The sequence below is a fragment of the Lampetra planeri genome, chromosome 62 (genome assembly GCF_965212315.1).
Source record: "Lampetra planeri chromosome 62, kcLamPlan1.2.h2, whole genome shotgun sequence".
NCBI classification, from domain to species: Eukaryota; Metazoa; Chordata; class Hyperoartia; order Petromyzontiformes; family Petromyzontidae; genus Lampetra; species Lampetra planeri.
In genome coordinates this window covers 3706930-3728413 of record NC_136168.1, presented here as the reverse complement: position 1 = coordinate 3728413, position 21484 = coordinate 3706930, and the positions used below count along the sequence as shown (strand labels likewise).

Genomic DNA, 21484 nt, shown 5'->3' with positions numbered 1-21484 from the left:
TTATTTTGTGAATACGTGCGAACCAGAGGCGACTTGAAGGGATGTCGGAGGTAGCTCTGCAGCGTCCACTTCCGCAGGAAGTGGACGCGCTGCTGTGCGAGAGATCCGAACGGATCCTGCCGTCCCGTGGCCACGTGACGCCGCCAGGACAAACGATCGGGTCAACGTCGGGGGCGTGGGTTGGGGTGGGGGGAGAGACAAAAAAAGAAAATAAGCAAAAGCCCCGGTGCGTCGTGCACTGCAGCAAGGGGCGCGACGCGTGCACGAACACGCACGCCGAGAGAATGCTGAGCGAGTGCCTCCCACCCCCTTCAACTGCGTGCAGGCAGCGTGCAAGCAGCATGCAGGCTTTAAAAAAAAAAACACCTGCAGAGGCGCCTGAACAGAATTTGTAAGCAGCACCCGGGCCTAGGAACTGCAACGGTCAAATTAACGAAGTAAACACTCGTCGTCCACACCCATGACTCACGCTTTAAAAGTAGGGCATGTCATCATCAGTCCTTCTGGCCAGGATGCAGCGCGGCCTGCCAGTTGCGAACGTGCGGGCTCACGTCCCAGCCGGGGTCAACTCTGCATTCTCATCGTCATGATCATCTCCAGGATATTACCATTGCCGTCGTTATCTTTGTCGTCATCATCATCATTATCCCCAATTCAACACCTAGGCTCTCCCCTGGTCAGTCAGTGAAATTGGCACTGTCACGAAAAGCTGCCGCCTTTGGTGCGAGTTTAAAAGCGATCGTTGTGTTAAGAGACATAAGTGGTCTCTGCCATAGGAACGTGGACATTCCACGACAGATTCAGGACCGACATTGAGCATGACCACCACACATTGCGGGAGCACTTTTTTTTTTTACTGCCAGGGTACTTGGGGTTCTCATTATCCGCTGCTAGATGAAGACTCGGCTGGCCAGGGGTTCACGTTGCACCCCTCAGCCCGGTGCCTCCCTCGGCTGTCGTAACTTCGCTAGTCTTGTCCGTCAGCAAACGAGTAAATTCTTTAACTCAATTTATTTCACCAGGTAATGACTAACTGAGCTATGGGGCTCTTTTTCAGATGCAACTGGGCCATCACGAATGATAGGCAAACTTGTTGTTGTTGGCCTATCGTGTAGAATTGTATAGCAGCCAAATATTCTAAATGCGCGATGTCGATTCTAAATGTGGTGGGAAAAACCTGAGGACCCGGAGAAAAAGCCATGCGACCACGGGGACAGAGACACACAAACTCTAAATATACAGCAGGCGTCGGAGTCGGGATCAAACCCACTACCTCATGTATACCATGCGAGGTAGTTAACATCTCCTAGCCACCGTGATGATGATGAGAGAGAGAGATACCGCAAACTCCAAATATACAGCAGGCGTCAGGGTCGGGATGGAACCCATGACCTCCTGTAGACCAGGCGAGGTAGTTAATATCTCCTAGCCACCGTGGCGCCCCACCGGATACATGTTCTCTGCTCGTGACCCCCCGTCGCAACAAATGCGCGTGTTTTTCAGCGTTGTGCAACGTTTCGGATTCCTGCTCTGGAGGATGAACCTTCACACGCTCCGCGTTCCCGCCCTTCCTTCCGGGGCTTTCATCGTTTTTGTCTTTTTATAAGAACGCGGGCGGGCGTGTGTAAGCGCTTGCATGCGCGTGGACGGGCGCGCGTGTGCGTCACTGCCCGTCGGACGTGTTGCGTGCTCCGAATCGGCTTTCTCTCTTCGTCTCATGTGTATTTATCTTAACGCGACGCCCGGGTGTGCGATGGGGCATGACCGCTGAAGAATTCGTCTCACAAAAATCTATTTTCTAGTGAATGAATGAGGTTTACAGTAGCGGGGGTGGGGAGGTCTTTTGTTTTTAATGTGTGTTCGTCCTGTATGTTGATAGACAATTGCCGCAACTGCGTGTGGGTTGGCGGTGGGGAAAAAACGGTATGTTGTACGCGTGCACACGTGTGCACATACGTGTGTGTGTGTATGTGTTTGGAGTTCGATTCCCAGCCGTGGCAAACGTGGCTAATGGTACCCGAACTTTCCCTGGGGCCTCTCCTCAATTGACTCGGCTTCAAACTAGCACTTGACGCGGTGTATACATTTCAGCACCGGGGAGACGAAGGTGGTCGTGCTTAGCCGCTGGCCTGCACTACCGCGTCATCTTAACGAGCGCTCGCAAACAGCGCTTTGCCCTGGCGATTCACGAGTCTAAACGGGATGCAAAATCTTTGGTGTTGCTGTCTCCGCGTGCGCAGTGGAGGTGAGCCAGTCCCTGTCCACGCAACCCAACCTCGGCCTCCGCGCCCTCTCCTCCATGCCGGGCGTCGGGGGGGTCCTCGCCTCCGCGGGGGGCAGCAGCGGCGAAACCGGGATGGGCGGTAGCGGTGGCGGCGCCATCGTCATCATCGGTGCCGAGCTGCCCTCCTCGGCGGCATCTTCGCCACCCCAGCAGCAGCAGCAGCAGCAGGCACAGCCAGCGACCCCGGGTGGCCTCCCGCACGAGCAGGACCTGCAGCACGAACTGCAGGCGCTCAAGCAGCAGCAGCAGATCCAGAAGCAGCTGCTGCACGCCGAGTTCCACAAGCGGCAGGAGCAACTTGCGCGGCAGCACGAGGCGCAGCTGCAGGAGCACATCAAGGTGGGCGCCAGGGTGAGAGTGCCTCTGCCCCCCCCCCCCACCCACCCGCTCGGAATCTTGATTCATCCTGAAGGAATCCGATGAGCTGTCCAGTATGGTCCCGCGCTGAACTTCCTCACACAGGCGTCTCCTTTCTTTTTTTCAGCAGGTTTCACCCAGGAAATTATTTATCTTTTTTAAATTTTCCATGTGTTAGGTCTCACTGAGTTGCGTAGCTCTTTTTCAGAAGCGACCTGGCCATTACAAGTGACAGCTCAACAAAGTGGATCGTTGTGTGGATATTTATAGCAGTAGCCAAATCCTCTAAACGTGTGATGTCGATTCTAAATGTGGAGGGAAAAACGGGAGGACACGGAGAAAAATCCGGGTGACCACGCGGAGAGAGACACGTAAACTCCAAATATACAGCAGGCATCAGGGTCGGAATCTAACCCACGACCTCCTGCTACATAGCAGGCGTGATAGTTAACATTTCGCCACCGTGGCATCCCTGCTTCATCCACCCACCCCTCTTAGCTGTGTCACTGCCCGCCACTCCCCGGCTAATGCCGCATTGCCACGCGCTCTGGCAGGGGGTGCGGAGCCAGCCCACATTGACTCCTGGAACGGCCCAGGGCCCATTGAACACGGGCCGCCGATCAGGTGTCGGTGTGTAAATACGCTTGGGTGAAGGTGTGGAACGCGCGTGCCACACGCTAACAAGAGTGGAACCCTGAGCAGGCTTCTCCTGGAACACTAGGCCCAGCTGCTGCTGGTCTCGCTGCCGTGGGAAAACTTAAGAGGGGAGACACGGCGCAGGCTCCGTGCAGGCCCTGGTCCTAGCGCCCTTCCCGAGAGCACGGCACTCGAAAGATTTGCAGCTTTTGTTCGGTCCGTCTCCTTCGCTGACGCGTGCGTGCGTCTGTGTGTTTGTGTGTGCCCTTGCGTGTGTACGCGCGCACGTGCGCCCGTGTGCGTGCGTCCCCTCCCCTCTCCCACCTCATCCTCCCGCTCCTCTCCCCCGGTCCCTCGGAGCAGCAGCAGCAGATGATGGCGCTGAAGCGGCAGAGGGAGATGCTGGAGGCTCAGCGGAAGATGGAAGCGGCGCGTGAGGCCGAGCTGCAGGAGAAGCAGCGGCGCGAGCAGCACCTGCAAGCGCTCAAGTACAAGGAGAAGGGCAAAGAGAGTGAGTGTGAGCGACGGGGCGGTGTTGCCGTGGTAGCGGCAGTGCGGAGCTCCGAGGGAGCACCTTGAGATCCTGGCAACCCTGGGCTAGATTCCCGGTGACGGCGAACATTGGTGCCGAGTGATACCTGAATCGGTTCTGAGCCCCATCCATCGTTCGGTTTGGCATTAAATCAAGTACCTGTTGTTGTGGTGTGTAAACATCAGTGCTGTTTGTATGTATGTTGAACTTGTTTCGCGCCGTACGTAGCCAGCTGTGCTAATCGAAGGTACGGGGGAAGGACAACAAACTAACACACACACAAAGCAGTTCTAAAGAAATGAGTTTTCAATCTAGATTTACAAGTGCATAGCTCCAGTGGCTTCCTAATAGTGGCTGTGGAGTCAAAGGCGATCGGGCGTGGTGCTTGCCACCCACCTCCACGTGTGCCGTGTCAGCCTTCATAGGTGCTACTCTCTAACGGCACTTGCTCCTACAGTCTGTTAAGGCTATACGGGGGATCTCTATCTTTGTGTGGCGTCTCAGGCGCCGTCGCGAGCTCGGAGGTGAAGCAGCGCCTGCAAGAGTTTGTGCTCAACAAGCGGCAGCGCGGCCCCACCATCCCCCCCAGCACGGGCGCCATCAACCACACGCTGCCGCACAACCAGCGCCTGTGGCTCGCGTGAGTTTGTGCGTGTGTGTGTGTATGTGTGTGCGTATGTGTGTGTGTGTGCGTGCGTGTGTGTGTGTGTGTGCGTGTGTCTGTATGTGTGGAGCGGCAGTGCAGCGGTTAACGTGGCCACCACAACACCAGTGACGATTATTTGAGCTGGTCCTGGGCGACTCAGCCTCAAATGATTACTTGGTGCGGTGCGTGAAGTCATCGCCACTGGGGAGACAAGGGGGGTCGAGCGCGGTGCTGGCCACCCACCCCTCGTGTGCCGTTCCGGCCTTCTAGCTAAGAGCACTTGCCCCAACAGTCTGTTCAGGCTGTACGGGGGATCTTTGACATTGTTTGTTTGGGGGTGTCTGTGTGTGTGTGTGTGCATGGAGGTGTGTAATAACAATAATAATAATAATAATTTACAGCTCTTTGTCAAAACATTGTCAGATGGGACTCCCCAAACATTGGAGCTTGTTTGATCATACTTCACCGCGCACCGCCGCTGACTCGCCGCGTTGCTATCGCGCCCCCCTGCCCCCCCGTGTCTTTTGCCGACAGCGTGGCACAGCACGGTTCTTTTGAGAACAGCTCGCGGCCGGGCGGCGTCACCCAGCTGTGCCAGCACCCCGACATCGGCAACTACGAGTCCAAGGACGACTTCCCGCTGAGAAAAACCGGTGAGACCCGGCGGTCGGCCCACAGCGGCGGCAACGCTTCGAAAGCCATGTCGGCCGTGGCCGAATAATTAAAATTGAGACCTTCCTTTCGTTAGTTTAGGCTCAAGGATGACCCTCTTGGTTGTTAATACTTGGCAACTGCTGGGCTTCCGATCGAGAGGTTGCACAATCGATCGCTCAGCAATGCGCCCCCGTCTTTGTTTGTCCAACAGTATAAAGGGGTACTCCGCTCCAGTCAGTTGATGGGTCAGGTGGAGTAAAGTGTGGGTAACTCCCGTCTCTTCCACAAATGTAAGTCCTTCATCGAGAGAGTAGGCCAGTATCCTCGAGAGAGAGAGGGACTGTCCAGAGTCCCTTCCGCCAGCAGTGGCTTGAGTAAATCATTTCTGGACTGCACTTTTCATTTAAAGGGAAACACGTTTTCGGGTGCACCGCACTCACGACTGTGTGCTCCAGGCTCGTGCCGTCTCTTGGGTTTCATACTTTTTTTTTATTTTGGTTCAAAACTTGCTGACGTCTTCCCCCCCTCCCACCCCGTCAACGACGCAGCACGACGCCAAGGCGACGCCGTTTCGTCAATAAATACATCTGGCGCTGCGTGCGCCTTGCTCGCAAATAAACATTTATTTTTATCTATTTTTTCTTCCCCCTACGCTGCTGTTCTCGCGCCCACGTGTGTGGCAGCGCTCGCTCTGCCGCCTGCCAGAGAGCCGCTAGTCTCCCCGGGCCCCCCACCCGCGGCCTCCCCCTGGTCAGCGATCCACGCCCACGTTTAGACAACGCGCCTGGGACAGGAAGTCAGACGTTTCGAAATAATTACGTGTGCCGAATAGACGGCCCTGCCCACACCTACACATTTAGCCATGTGGACCACAGTGCTCGGGCATGTGTGGGTGGTTAGTCTGGCCCAGTGACCCGAGTTCGATAGCTAGTCCTACACGTGGTGGATATACTTTCGCTGCTGCTCGTAAATAATGATATGGCACCCATAATGCCACCGGGAGCCCAGGCAGAGCAGCACATCTTCTGTTTCAGCTAAATGAAACGGGCGGTCAGCGGAGATGCCACCGGACTATCGAGACCTGGGTTCACATCCAGGCTCACGCTCTCTCGTGTGTTGTTGGTGTGCCCCCCCCCACCCTGCCCCGCCCTGCCCCACCCTCCCACCCCTCCGCGATGGTGCACAGCGTCCGAGCCGAACCTCAAGCTGCGCTGCCGACTCAAGCAGAAGGTGGCGGAGAGGCGGAGCAGCCCCCTGCTGCGGCGCAAGGACGGCACCGTCGTCACCACGCTCAAGAAGAGGCCCATGGACGTCACAGGTGCGCGCGAGTGTGTGCGTGCATGTGTTAAAGTGCACATGGCCTGGCACAAGTGCCGCGGTGACGTCACCGCCACCTAGTGGCGAATGGCGGGTGTTGTGGTGCATGTGTTTGCGCGTATGTGTCTGTGTGTGCGAGTGTGCATGAGTGTTTCAGTGACGATTATCTGAATCGGTCCTGGGCCTCCCCCAGATTTGGCTCAGCTTCAAATGAGTACCTGGTGCGGTGTGTAAAAACATCGGCACTAGGGAGACAAAGGCGGCTGGGCGTGGTGCTGTCAACCCACCCCCTCGTGTGCCGTTCTGGCCTTTATAGGTGCACGCTAACAGCACTTGCCCCTACAGTCCGCTAAGGCTATACGGGGGATCTTTGTATTTTGTGTGTGCGGGTGGGTAAACGGTAGTGCGGTGGTTAGCACGTAGATTCCCGCTCACAGTCAACAGCAGTGACTTATCTGAACCAGTCCTCGGCCTCCCCTAGGCCGAATCAGTCTCAAATGAGTATCGAGAGCGATGTGTCAACATCGCCACGAGGGAGACATCGGCGGACTTCATAGGTGCTCGCGAACAGCACTTAAACATGTTGATAACTCAGCCTTAACACGAGTGTCTGGTGCAGTGTATCCAGCACACATCAGCACTGGGGAAACAAAGGCGGCCGGGCATGATTCTCGTCACACCACCCCATCGAGCGCCTTGCTGGCCTTAGCAGTTTGCCAGGTAACAGCACTTGCCCCCAACAGTCTGCATGTCTATATGGGGACCTTTGTCTTTGTGCGTGTGCGTGCAGGCCCCACGGTGTGCAACAGTGCGCCGGGCTCAGGGCCCAGCTCCCCCAACAACAGCTCCAACAACATCACGAACGAGAACGGCACCATGGGCTCCATCCCCAACATGCATGCCGAGGTAGCGGCCCTGCCCATACCTACACACGTAGCCATGTGGCACACCATGAGCGGGCATGTGTGGGTGGTTAGTCCGGCCCAGTGGCCCAAGTTCGATTCTCTGCTATAGCTAATGTCAGTTGTGTGAGATATCTGAACCAGTCCTGGGGCCTCTCCGAGGATGTTGTGATTTGTGACCATTGCCACTGGGGAGACCAAGGCGGCTGGGGATAGTGCTGGCCGCAACCCACCCCGTTTTGTGCCGTGCCAGCCTTCGTGGCCGCTCGCTTTCCCCAACAGTCTTGAAAAGCTTTGCAGGGGATCTTTGTTGTGTGTTGTGCGCAAAGCATCAACAGTGGCGTGTTATCGTCACTTGGTGAGTAACACACGAATTAATGTAACCGACAAGTAACAAACTGCGACGGGATAGACATTGATTATTGTTTTTTTACCCTTCTATCTGGCAACAAAACTGACACCTTTTTTTTTTTACAAGGAGTCATGTTTGCATAGACCACAATACCTGCAGTCATAATGCAACAAAAAAAACACAACTCTGATAATGTATGCACTGTCCTTGAAGTTGATTGGTCCACACCCGAGACAGCTTTCCTTAGAGCCTAGTCTCACATGGGTTGGACCAGATGACGCTAATAGGCGCACAACTCAAAGACAATGCACCATCAGAGTATGAGAGCTCGGGTCAAGCATTTACACCATTGGAACCTCATTTGCCAGAAGAAATAATATGATAATTGGTTTTTTACCCTTCTATCTGGCAACATGATAGACATTTTAAAATGTGTTGGCGGATCGTGACGCGTAACGCTCACAAGGTTAACCCTAACGCAGAACGCTCGCTTTTAGCCGCTGCTCGTGCACAGGGCATCACTCTCGCGGCAATGGGAAAATCCTTGCGCAGTACCGTTTAGCACCGACACATTTCTCTGCCATTACAATTCATGTCAAGACCTCGGTGATGGCGACAGCTTGGGGAGAGGCCTCCAGTTTAGCCGAGGGAGGATAACCACTGTTGCTACTTGAATGTATCGGTCCTGGAGGCCTGCGATTCTGAGTTTGATCTCTGGCCAGGATTTGAACTGGGAACTGTCTAACTTGCGAGACGAGTGATCTCCTGACCCTCATCGCCACCAGGTGGGATCCGAATTGTCACTGATGGTTTATTTGTCTTTACCTTCCTCTTGTCATTGACTCTCCCTCTCTCCTCGCTCTCTCTCTTTCGCGCTCTCCCTTTCCTCTCTCTCCCTCTCCCCCTCCGTCTCCATATCTCTGCGCCACCAGCACCCGATGCTGTCTCCTGAGCGGATGCTGACGCGCGATGGCAGCACCCTCACTCAGATCAGCCTCTACACGTCGCCCTCGCTGCCCAACATCTCGCTGGGACTGCCCGCCACGGGCGCCGCCACTCCACACGTGGGTGCCGCACCCGCGCACGCACACGCACGCACACGCACGCACGCACGCGAGAGGTACAGGTGCAGCCCTGCGATTGCCTGCTCATGCCACCGCTGGTGGATGGGCCGGAGCTAGACATCCCCTCCCCTTTCTAGAGGATGTTTGGACGACTCGTGCACACTGGCCAGCCTGATGTTAGCCGTGGCTATGAATTGAACTAGGCTTTGCCGGGTTTGTAGCACAATGCGCAAACCTCTGCACCACCGCGCTGTCCGCAATAAAACACGCGCACATGCACGTGCCTAGACCCCCCCACAAACACTCGGTGTGTGTGCTCTGCCCCCCCCCCCGCCCCACTTCAGAGGAACTCAGATTTCCACCACAATGTGGGATGCTTGCAATCCCCTCCCTCCCTCCCTTTTACTCGAGTAACTGCCGCCGAATAGCCGACCGTAACGTTGTGAAAGTTTTTTTTGTGGAATAAATGTACGTGAGCAGCTTGAAGCTGCGCGGTGTGCGTGCCATGACGTGAATGCAGATCACTCGGAGCGGAGTGGGGGCAGCGGTGGAGACAGCGAATCGCAGTATGTGTACGTGTGTGTGTGTGTGCGTGTATGCCTTGTGTGTGTCTGTATTTGTGCTTGTGTATGCGCGTGTGTGTGTCTGGGTCGACTCATCCTCAAATGAGTACCTGATGTCGTGTGTAAACATGGGGAGACAAAGGCGGTGAGCTGTAGTGCTGACCACCCACCCCCTTGTGTACTGGTCAGGCATTCATAGGTGCTCGCTTATAGCACTTGCTCCAATAGCATGTTAAGGCTATACGGGGGACATGTGTCTTTGTTGTCTGTGGGTGGATGGGGAGCGTAGATTAGTGGTTAGTGCAGGGGTCGGCAACCAAAACAACAAGAAGAGCCATTTCTTTCAATTCGGTACAAAATTCAGTATTTCAAGAGCCGCAATGCATCTGAGTACATACTGTACATACGTACATATTGTCAAGAAGCAGCCCGTAAAGAGCCGCATGCGGCTCCGGAGCCGTAGGTTGCCGACCCCTGGGTTAGTGCGTTACGCTACAAACCCGGCGACCCGAGTTCGATTCCTGCTCGTGGCCAACACGATTTTCCAAACCGGCCCTGGGTCTCCCCTAGGTCGACTCAGTCTCAAGTGAATACCTGGTGTGGGGCGTGGTGCTGGCCACATCACCACCTTGTGTGCCATGCCGACCTTCATAGGTGCTCACTGGCAGGACTCGCTCGTACAGCCTGTGTGTGTGGTTCTCCTTTTACAACGTCTCCTCCTCCTCTCTGTCACCCCATCTATCTCCCCCCCCCCCTCTCACTCCGCTGCTGCTGACGCGATTGTCTGGCTTGACCGCCTGATTGTGAAATTGTAGTCGTTGCTCAGCGTCTACAGCAGCTGTTCGAAAAGAAGATGACTCTCCAGCATTCCTCCGTCTCTTCACTCACCTACCTACTCACCTCCCTACTCATCTACCTACTTACCTACCCCCCCAATTTCCTCTTTCTTGTGCCTGCGATTGCTCGACCACGAACCCCCTTAACCCCTTAAGGGGGTCCGGCACCATGGTAACGAGATGTTATCTCCCTCACCTGGTATGCAGGAGGTCGTGGGTTCCATCGCGACCCGAATGTTTGCAAATCGCATGTTCTCCCCGTGGTGGCGTGGATTTTCCCCCGGGTCTTCCGTTTTTTCCCCACACATTTAGAATCATGCCTTTAGGGTATTTGGCTGCTATAAATTTCCGCACGATGAAAAGCCACTTCGTTGAGCCATCATTTGTGATGGCCAGGTCACTTCTGAACAAGAGCTACACAACTCAGTGGGGCCTTGCCTGGTAAGACAAAAACTCGTATTTTTTTCTTCTTAACCCTCGACCCCAACTCTCTGACCCTGGCAGATGGTGGGGAGCCTGGCAGCGCAGCACGAGGCGGAGCGGCACGCCGTGCTGGGCATGCGCGGTGGCGCCGCCGGCGCTCAGTTCGTGGGCAGCGTCCCCTTCCTGCCGCGCCACGACGGCAACGCGGGTGCCGCCACCCTGCAGCAGCAGATCCTCCTGCTGGAGCAGGCGCGCCTCGCCGGTCCGTAGCGCGCACGCACACACGTGCACACGCACGCACACGCAGGTGAAGTGCCACCACCTGTACCTCACACACACACATACCAAGCGCCACCACCTATACCACACACACCAAACGCCACCACCTGTACCACACACACACACACAGGCCAAGCGCCACCACCTATACCTCACACACACACACACCAAGCACCACCACCTATACCACACACACCAAGCGCCACCACATATACCACACACAGGCCAAGCGCCACCACCTGTACCGCACACACACACACACAGGCCAAGCGCCACCACCTGTACCGCACACACACCAAGCACCACCACCTGTACCGCACACACACACACACAGGCCAAGCACCACCACCTGTACCGCACACACACACACATACCAAGCGCCACCACCTATACCACACACACCAAGCGCCACCACCTGTACCACACACACACACAGGCCAAGCGCCACCACCTGTACCGCACACACACACACATACCAAGCGCCACCACCTATACCACACACACCAAGCGCCACCACCTGTACCGCACACACACACACAGGCCAAGCGCCACCACCTGTACCGCACACACACACACACACATACCAAGCGCCACCACCTATACCACACACACCAAGCGCCACCACCTATACCACACAGACCAAGCACCACCACCTGTACCGCACACACACACCAAGCGCCACCAGCTGTACCGCACACACACACACACCAAGCGCTACCAGCTGTACTGCACACACACACACACACCAAGCGCCACCAGCTGTACCGCACACACACACATGGATTTAACATAGCAGGTACATGGCCACTTTGTCTTCCTTGTGTGCATGCGTATGTCTAACCATCAGTTCATATGTCCATCCATCTGTGTGTCTCTAGATGTCTGTCTGTGTCTGTTCATTTGTCTCATCTGTCCATCCTTCTGCATGTGTCTGTTTCTTGTTCCATATATCTGTTCGTCTGTCCGTTTATCTTTCTATCCATCTGTCAGTCTGGCTGTCGATCTGGTTGTACATCCGACTGTCCATTTGCCTATTCGTCCATGCATTTGTGTATGTCTTCCCATTCGACTCTTGGTCCCTCCATTATCTTTACCCATCTATCCATCCGTCTCCCTCCCTGTCCGTCCGCCTGCCCGTTTATCCGTTGGCCCATTTCTTCTCTCACACCCCGCGTGCCCGTCTATCCGTCGTCTCGGTCCGCCCGCCCGTCCGTGATCCCCGTCTCTTGCGCCCGCCCCGCCGCAGGTCTCGGCGGCGTGACGCCCCACCCGCAGTCGCCGCTGGCGCTGGGCGGCTCGCCCACGCTGCGCCGCACGCCCGCCAAGATGGGGCGGCACCAGCCGCTGGGGCGCACGCAGTCGGCGCCGCTGCCGCAGAGCCCCCAGGCCCTGCAGCAGCTCGTGCTGCAGCAGCAGCACAAGCAGTTCCAGGAGAAGCAGAAGCAACTGCACCTCAGCCAGGTGGGGGGAGAGAGAGAGACTGCAAGAAGGGCTGCGTGCAGAACGTGAGAGAGCGAGAGAGAGAGTGACCGAGAGAGTGAGCGAGAGAGTGAGCGAGAGAGTGAGCGAAAGAGTGAGCTAGGGAGTGAGCAAGAGGTGGGGGTTTTACATAAAGCTAAGTTAAAAAAAAAATTACGAAATGATGAACGAAGCAAAGTGCCGAATACACCGAGCATCTTCTTGTTTCCACTGATCGTAAAAAAAAGAGAGAGAGCCAGCGACTGCACACCAACCGTGGCTCCCCACCGCCTCCCTGTGGCTCTCCCCATCGCCCACCCCTATGACCCCTCCCATAGTCCCACCCCCCATAGTTCCCTACTTGTAGACCCCCCGTGGCCCCTCCCATGGCTGCCCCCTGCGGAGCAGTGGCGGTAATGTAGGGAGCGTGGGTGAAGCGGTGGCGCAGGACCCACAGCAGCGGCATTGGCAGTGGGCCGCGAAACCGCCTTCAAACCCACATGACCATGGCGTCAAAGCCAGGTGACCTCGTAGTCAAACCCACGTGACCCCTGCAGTCAAACTCACGTGACCCCTGCAGTCAAACCCGCGTGACCCCTGCAGTCAAACCCACGTGACCAACAGTCAAACTCACGTGACCCCTCAATCAAACTCACGTGACCCCACAGTCAAAGCCACGTGACCCCGTCCCGGCCAATGACAGCGCTGCTGCGCGTAGGCCTTGGTTTCCCAAGCAGCGGTCTGCGGGGCCCCCGGCTATGGTGCCACTGTAGTGAGATGTGATCTTCTTCACCTGGTATGCAGGAGGTCGTGGGTTCGATTCCGACCCTGACACCTGTTGTATATTTAGAATTTGCATGTCCCTCTGACTGTGGTTGCGTGGATTTTTCTCCGGGTAGACCGGTTTTTCCCTCCACATTTAGAATCAACATCACGCGTTTAGAGTATTTGGCTGCTATAAATTTCTACTTGACGATGATAAGCCACTTTGTTGAGCTATCACTTGTGATGGCCAGGTCGCTTCTGAAAAAGAGCTACACAGCTCAGTGAGGCCTTACACCTGGTAAAATAGGAAAAATTGTTATTAGTTAAAATACTCTTTGGTTCCTTCGGTAAAGTCACGTAGGTAGAAAAAATAATAGATCATGACGTTTCGCCGGATGAAAATTGCTTGCGTTGCGATCGAAACGTCGTGATCAATTATTTTTTCTACCTACGTGACTTTACCGAAAGAACAAAAGAGTATGGATTCCTGCATTAACGAAAGCATCAAATCAAAAATAGTTGAAACGGTTTAGTTCACGCGCTGCTGCATTCGATCTCACCGCGCCCGCCACTACCCCCGTCGCAGCTGCTGCTGTCGAAGGCGGGCGAGCCGGTGCGTCAGCACGAGGCGCACCCCGAGGAGACGGAGGAGGAGCTGCGCGAGCAGCAGGCCATGATGCAGGAGGAGGAGGGGGGGGCGGCCGTCGCCGACGAGGTCCGCGTCAAGCGGGAGCCCGCGGACAGCGACGATGACGACGACGAGGAGGACGAGGACGACGAGGTGCGCGAGGGCTCGCCCCTCGGCGGGTTCAGCGAGCAGCAGCAGCGGCAGCAGCAGCAGCAGCGGCAGTTCCACGCGGCACTCTTGCAGCAGGTGAGTTTGTTTGAATGGTATCGGCGGTGTGAAGATCGGCCTCTGTGGAGGAGGCTCGTGAAGGACGTTGCTACTGGGCAGTTGGAGGCAGTCGCCCTCCCAACAACAACGGAGGGCGGAGGAGCGACGTTCGCATCAACGAGTGGAGCGCCGGGCGGCTAAAACGCAGCGAGTTGGCACAGTGGAGGGCACAGGTGGTGCATCTTGCCAGTCATCTCATTCGGTCAAACCATGGCACCTGGGTCTATCCCGTGACCTCCTGCCAACGGACGTTGGACACTTCATGTGGCCTTAGAGTGCACTTAGCCTGGCACAAGTGGTACAGTGCATGGGCTCGATCTTAGAAGAGTTACGATCACCCACTCTTGAGACTGACCTGGTCTCTTCTCGCCCAGCTAAACCTCAGACACTTAGCTTCGGCCTATTTATCAAGCAGTGGAAAGATCATGACCTGGTGTGTGTGTGTGTGTGTATGTTGAACTTGTTCCACGTGACCCCGCAGTCAAACCCACATGACCCCGTCCCAACTAATGACAGCGGTGCTCCGCGTAGGCTTCGGTTTCCCCGAGCGGCGGTCCGTGGGCCAGAGGTCGCAACCGGGTACCCGATACCCGTACCCTACCCGATACCCGGCTACCCGGCCGGGTACGGGTACCCGTTTGCGACCCTGGTGCGGCCGGGTACGGGTACGGGTAGACCGTGAGTCACTGGTAAGTAACCGTTTGTCACTCATTTCCCAAAGTCTTGTCTCTTCTCACAATTCAAGTTCCTAGAATCAACCCACCCGCACCTGCAACATGGCTTCATCCCAGAGGTCGCAATCGGGTACCCGATACCCGTACCCTACCCGTACCCGGCCGGGTACGGGTAGGGTACGGGTACGGCGGGTATGGGTACGGGTACCCGTTTGCGACCCTGGTGCGGCCGGGTACGGGTACGGGTAAGGAATCAAAACCCGTTTGCGACCTCTGCCGTGGGCCCCCGCTGGCTACGCGCCGCCACACGTGATCTCACCCTGAAGCAGTGGTGATGACGAATGGAACGTGTGAGAGATATTACAGATGTGACTTTTTAATCGGATCACGATTCAAAATCGTGACGAAGAAATCGCTGGCGGGACTGCGACTCCCGTGCTGTGCGGCCGCCGACACTTATTCCCACGTTGTCTTCCCCGCCCACCCCCTCTCCACCCCACCCCCCGCAGCACGCCACCCTCATCGGCCTGCCCCCCCCGCACCCGCAGCAGTCGCTGGTGCTGGAGCAGCAGCAGCTGCACCAGCTGCGCATGTACCACGCGGCGGGGATGCCCGCGTGCGCCCACGCGCCCGGGCACCGGCCGCTGTCGCGAGCGCAGTCATCCCCGGCCTCCGCTAACTTCCCCTTGCCGGCACCGCCGCCCGAAGCGCCCGTCAAGCACCGCTTCACCACCGGTACGTCCGTGCGTGCGTCCGTGCGTATGGCCAGTGAGTCCAGGCGTACGTGTGCGTGCGTGCGTACCGTGTCGCTCCTTTCTCCCCCGCGGTTGACGCCCTCTCAATGAACTGCTGAATTGTTTCTCGACAACAAGGATCGGTCATATTTTGGTAACTGAAGCTATGAACCATTTATGAACTAAACTGCAAGGAAACTATGTTTATTTTACCAGGTGAGGCACACTGAGCCATATAGCTATTTTTCAGAAGTGCCCTGGCCACAAATTATAGCTCAACGATGTGGCTTATCACGTGGAAATATCTCCACATCTCGCCACTGTGGTGCCCCCACCCCCGTCTCGGCCTAACCGAGTGAGTGCCTCGGTCCTCACCGTCTAACCGGTGGCGGCGGCGGTGGTGCATTCCCCACCCCCCCTTCTTCCCCCCCGTTGCTCGCGCCAGGCCTGGTGTACGACACGCTGATGCAGAAGCACCAGTGCACGTGCGGCAACAACACCAACCACCCCGAACACGCCGGGCGCATCCAGAGCATCTGGTCACGCCTGCAGGAGACCGGCCTCGTCAACAAGTGCGAGGTGAGCGCTCGCGCGTGCGCTTACCGCTCGGCCGCTTCGCCGGGCGCAGGCGTCGCTCGCAGGGGTTTCTCGTGACCGGGTGTTGTTCCCAGTTGTTGCTTTTGCGACGTCACGGCTGACGGAGCTTGAGAGAGCGCATTGTGTTAACAAAAAAACGAATACCGGCATCTCACATTAATTTCTTCTGAAAATTATTACAAAAACGACTGGGCGCAATCGCCGCCCGCTCCTTGTCGCAAGTAGATCTAGCAATCCAGCTAGCCCCATGCTACAAAGCACCATCGAGCGGGTCTAGCAGTATAAGGGCGCTGACTGCCGCTGGCGCTGACTGCTGCTGGTGTTGATCACCACTTGCGTTGACTGGCACCGCTGCTGACGTTGACGGCCGCTTCCGGCGTTGACCGCCGTCGGCGCTGACCGCCACTGGGGCTGACCGCCACTGGTGCTGACCGCCGCTGGTGCTGACCGCCGCTGGTGCTGACCGCCACTGCCGGCACTGTCCACCGCTGGTGCTGACCGCCGCTGCCGGCGCCGACTGCTGGCATTGACCGCTGCGGGTGCCGTTGCAGCGCGTGAGGCCCCGCAAGGCGACGCCCGAGGAGATCCGCACGGTCCACTCGGAGCAGCACGCACTCCTCTACGGCACCAGCCTCTTCAACCCCCCCAAGATCGAGCCCAAGAAGATGCACGGTACCCATGAATTTCGATTTAAAGCTTTCGTGACTGCAGGGATTCATCTTCTTGGTTCTTTCGGTAAAGTCACGTAGAAGGGAAATAATAAAATAATTAAAATAAAACATTAAATAATTCTCACGACGTTTCGGCCACAACGCAAGCAGCCGTCCTCAGGTATTTTATTATGTTTTATTTTTATTATTTTATTATTTCCCTTCTACGTGACTTTACCGAAAGAACCAAGAAGATGGTACCCATAAACTAAAACTATTTAAAAAAAATATTTTGCCAAGATAAGGTCCACTAAGCTATGTAGCTCTTTTTCAGAAGCGGCCTGGCCATCGCAAATGATAGCTCAACTAAGTGGATTATCGTCACGTTCAAATTTATTGCAGCCATTGCACTCTAAACGCACGTGTCGATTCTAAACGCAGAGGCAGAATCCTGGGGGAAAATCCACGCGGCCACAGCGAGAGAGACACGCAAACGCCAAATATACAGCAGGCGTTAGGGTCGCGATCGAACCCACGACCTCCTGTATACCAGGCGAGATAGTTAACATCTCTTCTAGATTTGAAAGCTTTCGTGACTGCAAGGATTCATATTCTTAGGTTTTTTCGGTAAAGTCACGTAGGTAAAACGACAGCTGTATCAAGTAAATACTTGATACAGCTGTCGTGGCTGTGACGGTTCCACCTGAAGACGGACGCTTGTGTTGCCTCCGAAACGTCGTGATTTTTATTTTATTTTACTTTTATTAATTTTAATGTTTTACCTACGTGACTTTACCGAAAAAACCTAAGAATATAGTTAACATCTCGCCACCGATCGATTCTTTCGCGCACGATGTTTTCCCACAACCGTGTGCACGGGAAGCGATTCTTTTCAATAACCCCCTTAACTGCCGCCAGGGGCCGCTACATCAACACGCGAGAACATTGGGAAAAGATTTAATCTAAATTGAAACGCAACCTCGATTTGTGGCAGTCGAATTGCGAGGGCTGCCAAGTATTTAGAGGCCTAGTTTGTACGTGTGGTTGAACTTCTTTTGCATCGTACATCGCCAACCTTGCTAATCAGAGATACGGGGGAAGGATACCAGAATAGCCAGAGGAAACCCCTGCAGAACAGGGGGGGAGAACTCCACACGGCAAGGGGCAACAAGCCTGGTGGTGTTCATTCAGACGATGTCTTTCCGACAGCCCTGTTCTTCACCTGAGGACGGCTGCTTGCGTTGTGGCCGAAACTTCGTGAGAATTGTATTTTATGTTTTATTTTTATTATTTTATTATTTCCCTTCTACGTGACTTTGCCGAAAGAACCAAGAAGAAGGGGCAACTGAGTCGGGAATCGAACTAGGGGCCTTCTCGCTGCAAGACCACCGAGCCTCCCTGCCTCCAGAATCAATTCCTTTTTCCCTTAGTCTCCTGTTGTGTTCACAACAACAATAACAACAGCATGGCGGTGTCGTCACCGCAGCGATTATGCCAGCCCAGTTGCACTTTGAGGCCACGTGACACGGACAGTCCAGCCGTGTCACGGGTTGAACTATATACTCTTTAGTTCTTTCGGTAAAGTCACGTAGGTAAAAAATGAAATTAAAATCAAATGACGCAGCAAATCTGGCTGTGACGGTCCCACCTGATGACGGAGACTTGTGTTGCCTCCGAAAGGTCGTGATTTTTATTATTTTATTTTTTATTAATTTTCATTTCATTTTTTTACCTACGTGACTTTACCGAAAAAACTAAGAGTATGAATCCTTGCAGTCACGAAAGCTTCAAATCTAGAACGGGTTGGACTGCCCGCTCTCCGATCTTTGCTCTTCCGTCCGGCAGATCTCCACGCGGACTCGCTGACCGTATTGTCCGCTGCTTTGTGCCGTGCAGGATCCCTGCCTCAGAAGGTCCTGGTGATGCTGCCGTGTGGCGGCCTGGGGGTGAGTACCGCTCGTGGGCACCGCACACCACCGCATGCCACACCACCGCTGGCCACACCACCGCATGCCACACCACCGCATGCCACACCACCGCGTGCCACACCACCGCTGGCCACACCACCGCATGCCACACCACCGCATGCCACACCACCGCATGCCACACCACCGCGTGCCACACCACCGCATGCCACACCACCGCATGCCACACCACCGCTGGCCACACCACCGCATGCCACACCACCGCATGCCACACCACCGCATGCCACACCACCGCGTGCCACACCACCGCTGGCCACACCACCGCATGCCACACCACCGCGTGCCACACCACCGCTGGCCACACCACCGCATGCCACACCACCGCATGCCACACCACCGCGTGCCACACCACCGCGTGCCACACCACCGCGTGCCACACCACCGCTGGCCACACCACCGCATGCCACACCACCGCGTGCCACACCACCGCTGGCCACACCACCGCATGCCACACCACCGCGTGCCACACCACCGCGTGCCACACCACCGCGTGCCACACCACCGCTGGCCACACCACCGCATGCCACACCACCGCGTGCCACACCACCGCTGGCCACACCACCGCATGCCACACCACCGCGTGCCACACCACCGCGTGCCACACCACCGCGTGCCACACCACCGCATGCCACACCACCGCGTGCCACACCACCGCGTGCCACACCACCGCGTGCCACACCACCGCGTGCCACACCACCGCGTGCCACACCACCGCATGCCACACCACCGCTGGCCACACCACCGCGTGCCACACCACCGCATGCCACACCACCGCGTGCCACACCACCGCATGCCACACCACCGCTGGCCACACCACCGCGTGCCACACCACCGCTGGCCACACCACCGCGTGCCACACCACCGCATGCCACACCACCGCTGGCCACACCACCGCATGCCACACCACCGCGTGCCACACCACCGCGTGCCACACCACCGCATGCCACACCACCGCTGGCCACACCACCGCGTGCCACACCACCGCATGCCACACCACCGCGTGCCACACCACCGCGTGCCACACCACCGCGTGCCACACCACCGCGTGCCACACCACCGCATGCCACACCACCGCTGGCCACACCACCGCGTGCCACACCACCGCGTGCCACACCACCGCGTGCCACACCACCGCATGCCACACCACCGCATGCCACACCACCGCGTGCCACACCACCGCGTGCCACACCACCGCTGGCCACACCACCGCATGCCACACCACCGCTGGCCACACCACCGCATGCCACACCACCGCATGCCACACCACCGCTGGCCACACCACCGCATGCCACACCACCGCGTGCCACACCACCGCTGGCCACACCACCGCATGCCACACCACCGCTGGCCACACCACCGCATGCCACACCACCGCATGCCACACCACCGCTGGCCACACCACCGCATGCCACACCACCGCGTGCCACACCACCGCGTGCCACACCACCGCATGCCACACCACCGCTGGCCACACCACCGCATGCCACACCACCGCGTGCCACACCACCGCTGGCCACACCACCGCGTGCCACACACCCGCGCCCCCTGAGGGTTCGCCACCTCGCCTGGTATACAGGAGGTCGTGGGTTCTATCCTGACCCTGACACTGCCTGCTGTATATTTGGAGTTTGTGTGTTCTCTCTCTCTCTGATCTCGAGGTCGTGTGGATTTTTCTCCGGGTCCTCCGGTTTTTCCCTACACATTTTGAATCGACATCGCGCGTTCAAAGTTGAAGATGACAAGCCGCTTCGTTTGCAGCCAGGTTGCTTCTGAAAGAGAGCTACATGGCTCAGTGGGCCCTACCTGGTCGAATAAAACAAAGTTTCGTAAACAGTTTAGTATGCGCGTCGTCCTTTTATAGTCGGAGGCAAAGGTGAAAGCGCAGCGCTGAGAAACGCTCCACTCACGCCGCTATTTGTGGGCAGAAGAGCCTCCACTGGAGGGAGCTCTAGTCAAGCAAGAGCTCTCTAGTCGAGGAAACGCCAGGGGGGGGCGGAGGCCGGCAATGTTTTTCTGGCGGCCACGGAAATTCCACATTCCCATGGCGAAGGCCGTCTTCTCTCTACGGCGATTGTTGAAATAACCTCTCCTGAAATTGTACTCATTTTATCGATCCCAGAGGGGATGATGAGCGGATGGAGTGGATGCTCGTGTGGAACCGGGCGGGGGACCCCGTTAATGTAAACAGCTGTTTTGCCAAGCGAGCTTTGAGATTTTTTGAACCCAAAAAACAAACGAAATTGTCACCCGGGATCGGATTTCCCACGAGCGGCAATGGGGCCCGCCGTCGTCGTGAATCGTCAGCGCGGCCGGGACGGACGCACGGACGGACTCGCGCACGAACGGGCGGTTGGACGCACAGACGGTCACACGGATGGATGGACGGACACACGGACGAGTGGATGGATGCACGGACGGGTGGATGGATGCACAGACGGACACACGGATGGATGGATGGACACACGGACGGGTGGATGGATGCACGGACGGGTGGATGGATGCACAGACGGACACACGGATGGATGGATGGACACACGGACGGATACACGAACGGGCGGATGGACGCACAGACGGACACTCGGATGGATGGACGGACACACGGACGGGCGCGTGGACGCACGAACGGACACACGGGCGGGCGTGTGGTTGACCTTGCGGGCGTGGCTGTGGCTGTGCCAGGTGGACAGTGACACCATCTGGAACGAGCTGCACTCGTCGGGAGCGGCACGCATGGCGGCCGGCTGCGTCACCGAGCTGGCGTACAAGGTGGCGGCCGGGGAGCTCAAGGTGCCAGCGAGTATCGCCTGTGTCTCTTCGTGTGTGTGTGTGTGTTATGCTGTCAGGGTGTGTGTGTGTTACTCTGTGGGGAGCGGTAGTGTAG

General features: G+C 56.7%; 1 protein-coding gene across 9 annotated transcripts in view; it reads left to right on the top strand.

The window, feature by feature from the left end:
* Nucleotides 1-21484, top strand: part of LOC144736676 (histone deacetylase 4-like) — a 261035-nt gene that overhangs the window by 229285 nt on the left and 10266 nt on the right. For 8 of the 9 annotated variants that reach the window (XM_078619258.1, XM_078619257.1, XM_078619259.1 and 5 more), the window contains 15 exons: nt 2241-2635; nt 3641-3788; nt 4314-4449; nt 4990-5108; nt 6296-6427; nt 7217-7332; nt 8613-8744; nt 10648-10828; nt 12092-12306; nt 13655-13942; nt 15147-15372; nt 15817-15950; nt 16520-16640; nt 18515-18564; nt 21283-21390. In XM_078619258.1, the coding sequence (XP_078475384.1) occupies nt 2241-2635; nt 3641-3788; nt 4314-4449; nt 4990-5108; nt 6296-6427; nt 7217-7332; nt 8613-8744; nt 10648-10828; nt 12092-12306; nt 13655-13942; nt 15147-15372; nt 15817-15950; nt 16520-16640; nt 18515-18564; nt 21283-21390 (2501 nt within the window). The remainder of the gene's footprint in view (nt 1-2240; nt 2636-3640; nt 3789-4313; nt 4450-4989; nt 5109-6295; nt 6428-7216; nt 7333-8612; nt 8745-10647; nt 10829-12091; nt 12307-13654; nt 13943-15146; nt 15373-15816; nt 15951-16519; nt 16641-18514; nt 18565-21282; nt 21391-21484) is intronic. The other variant, XM_078619256.1, reaches the window with a different exon arrangement.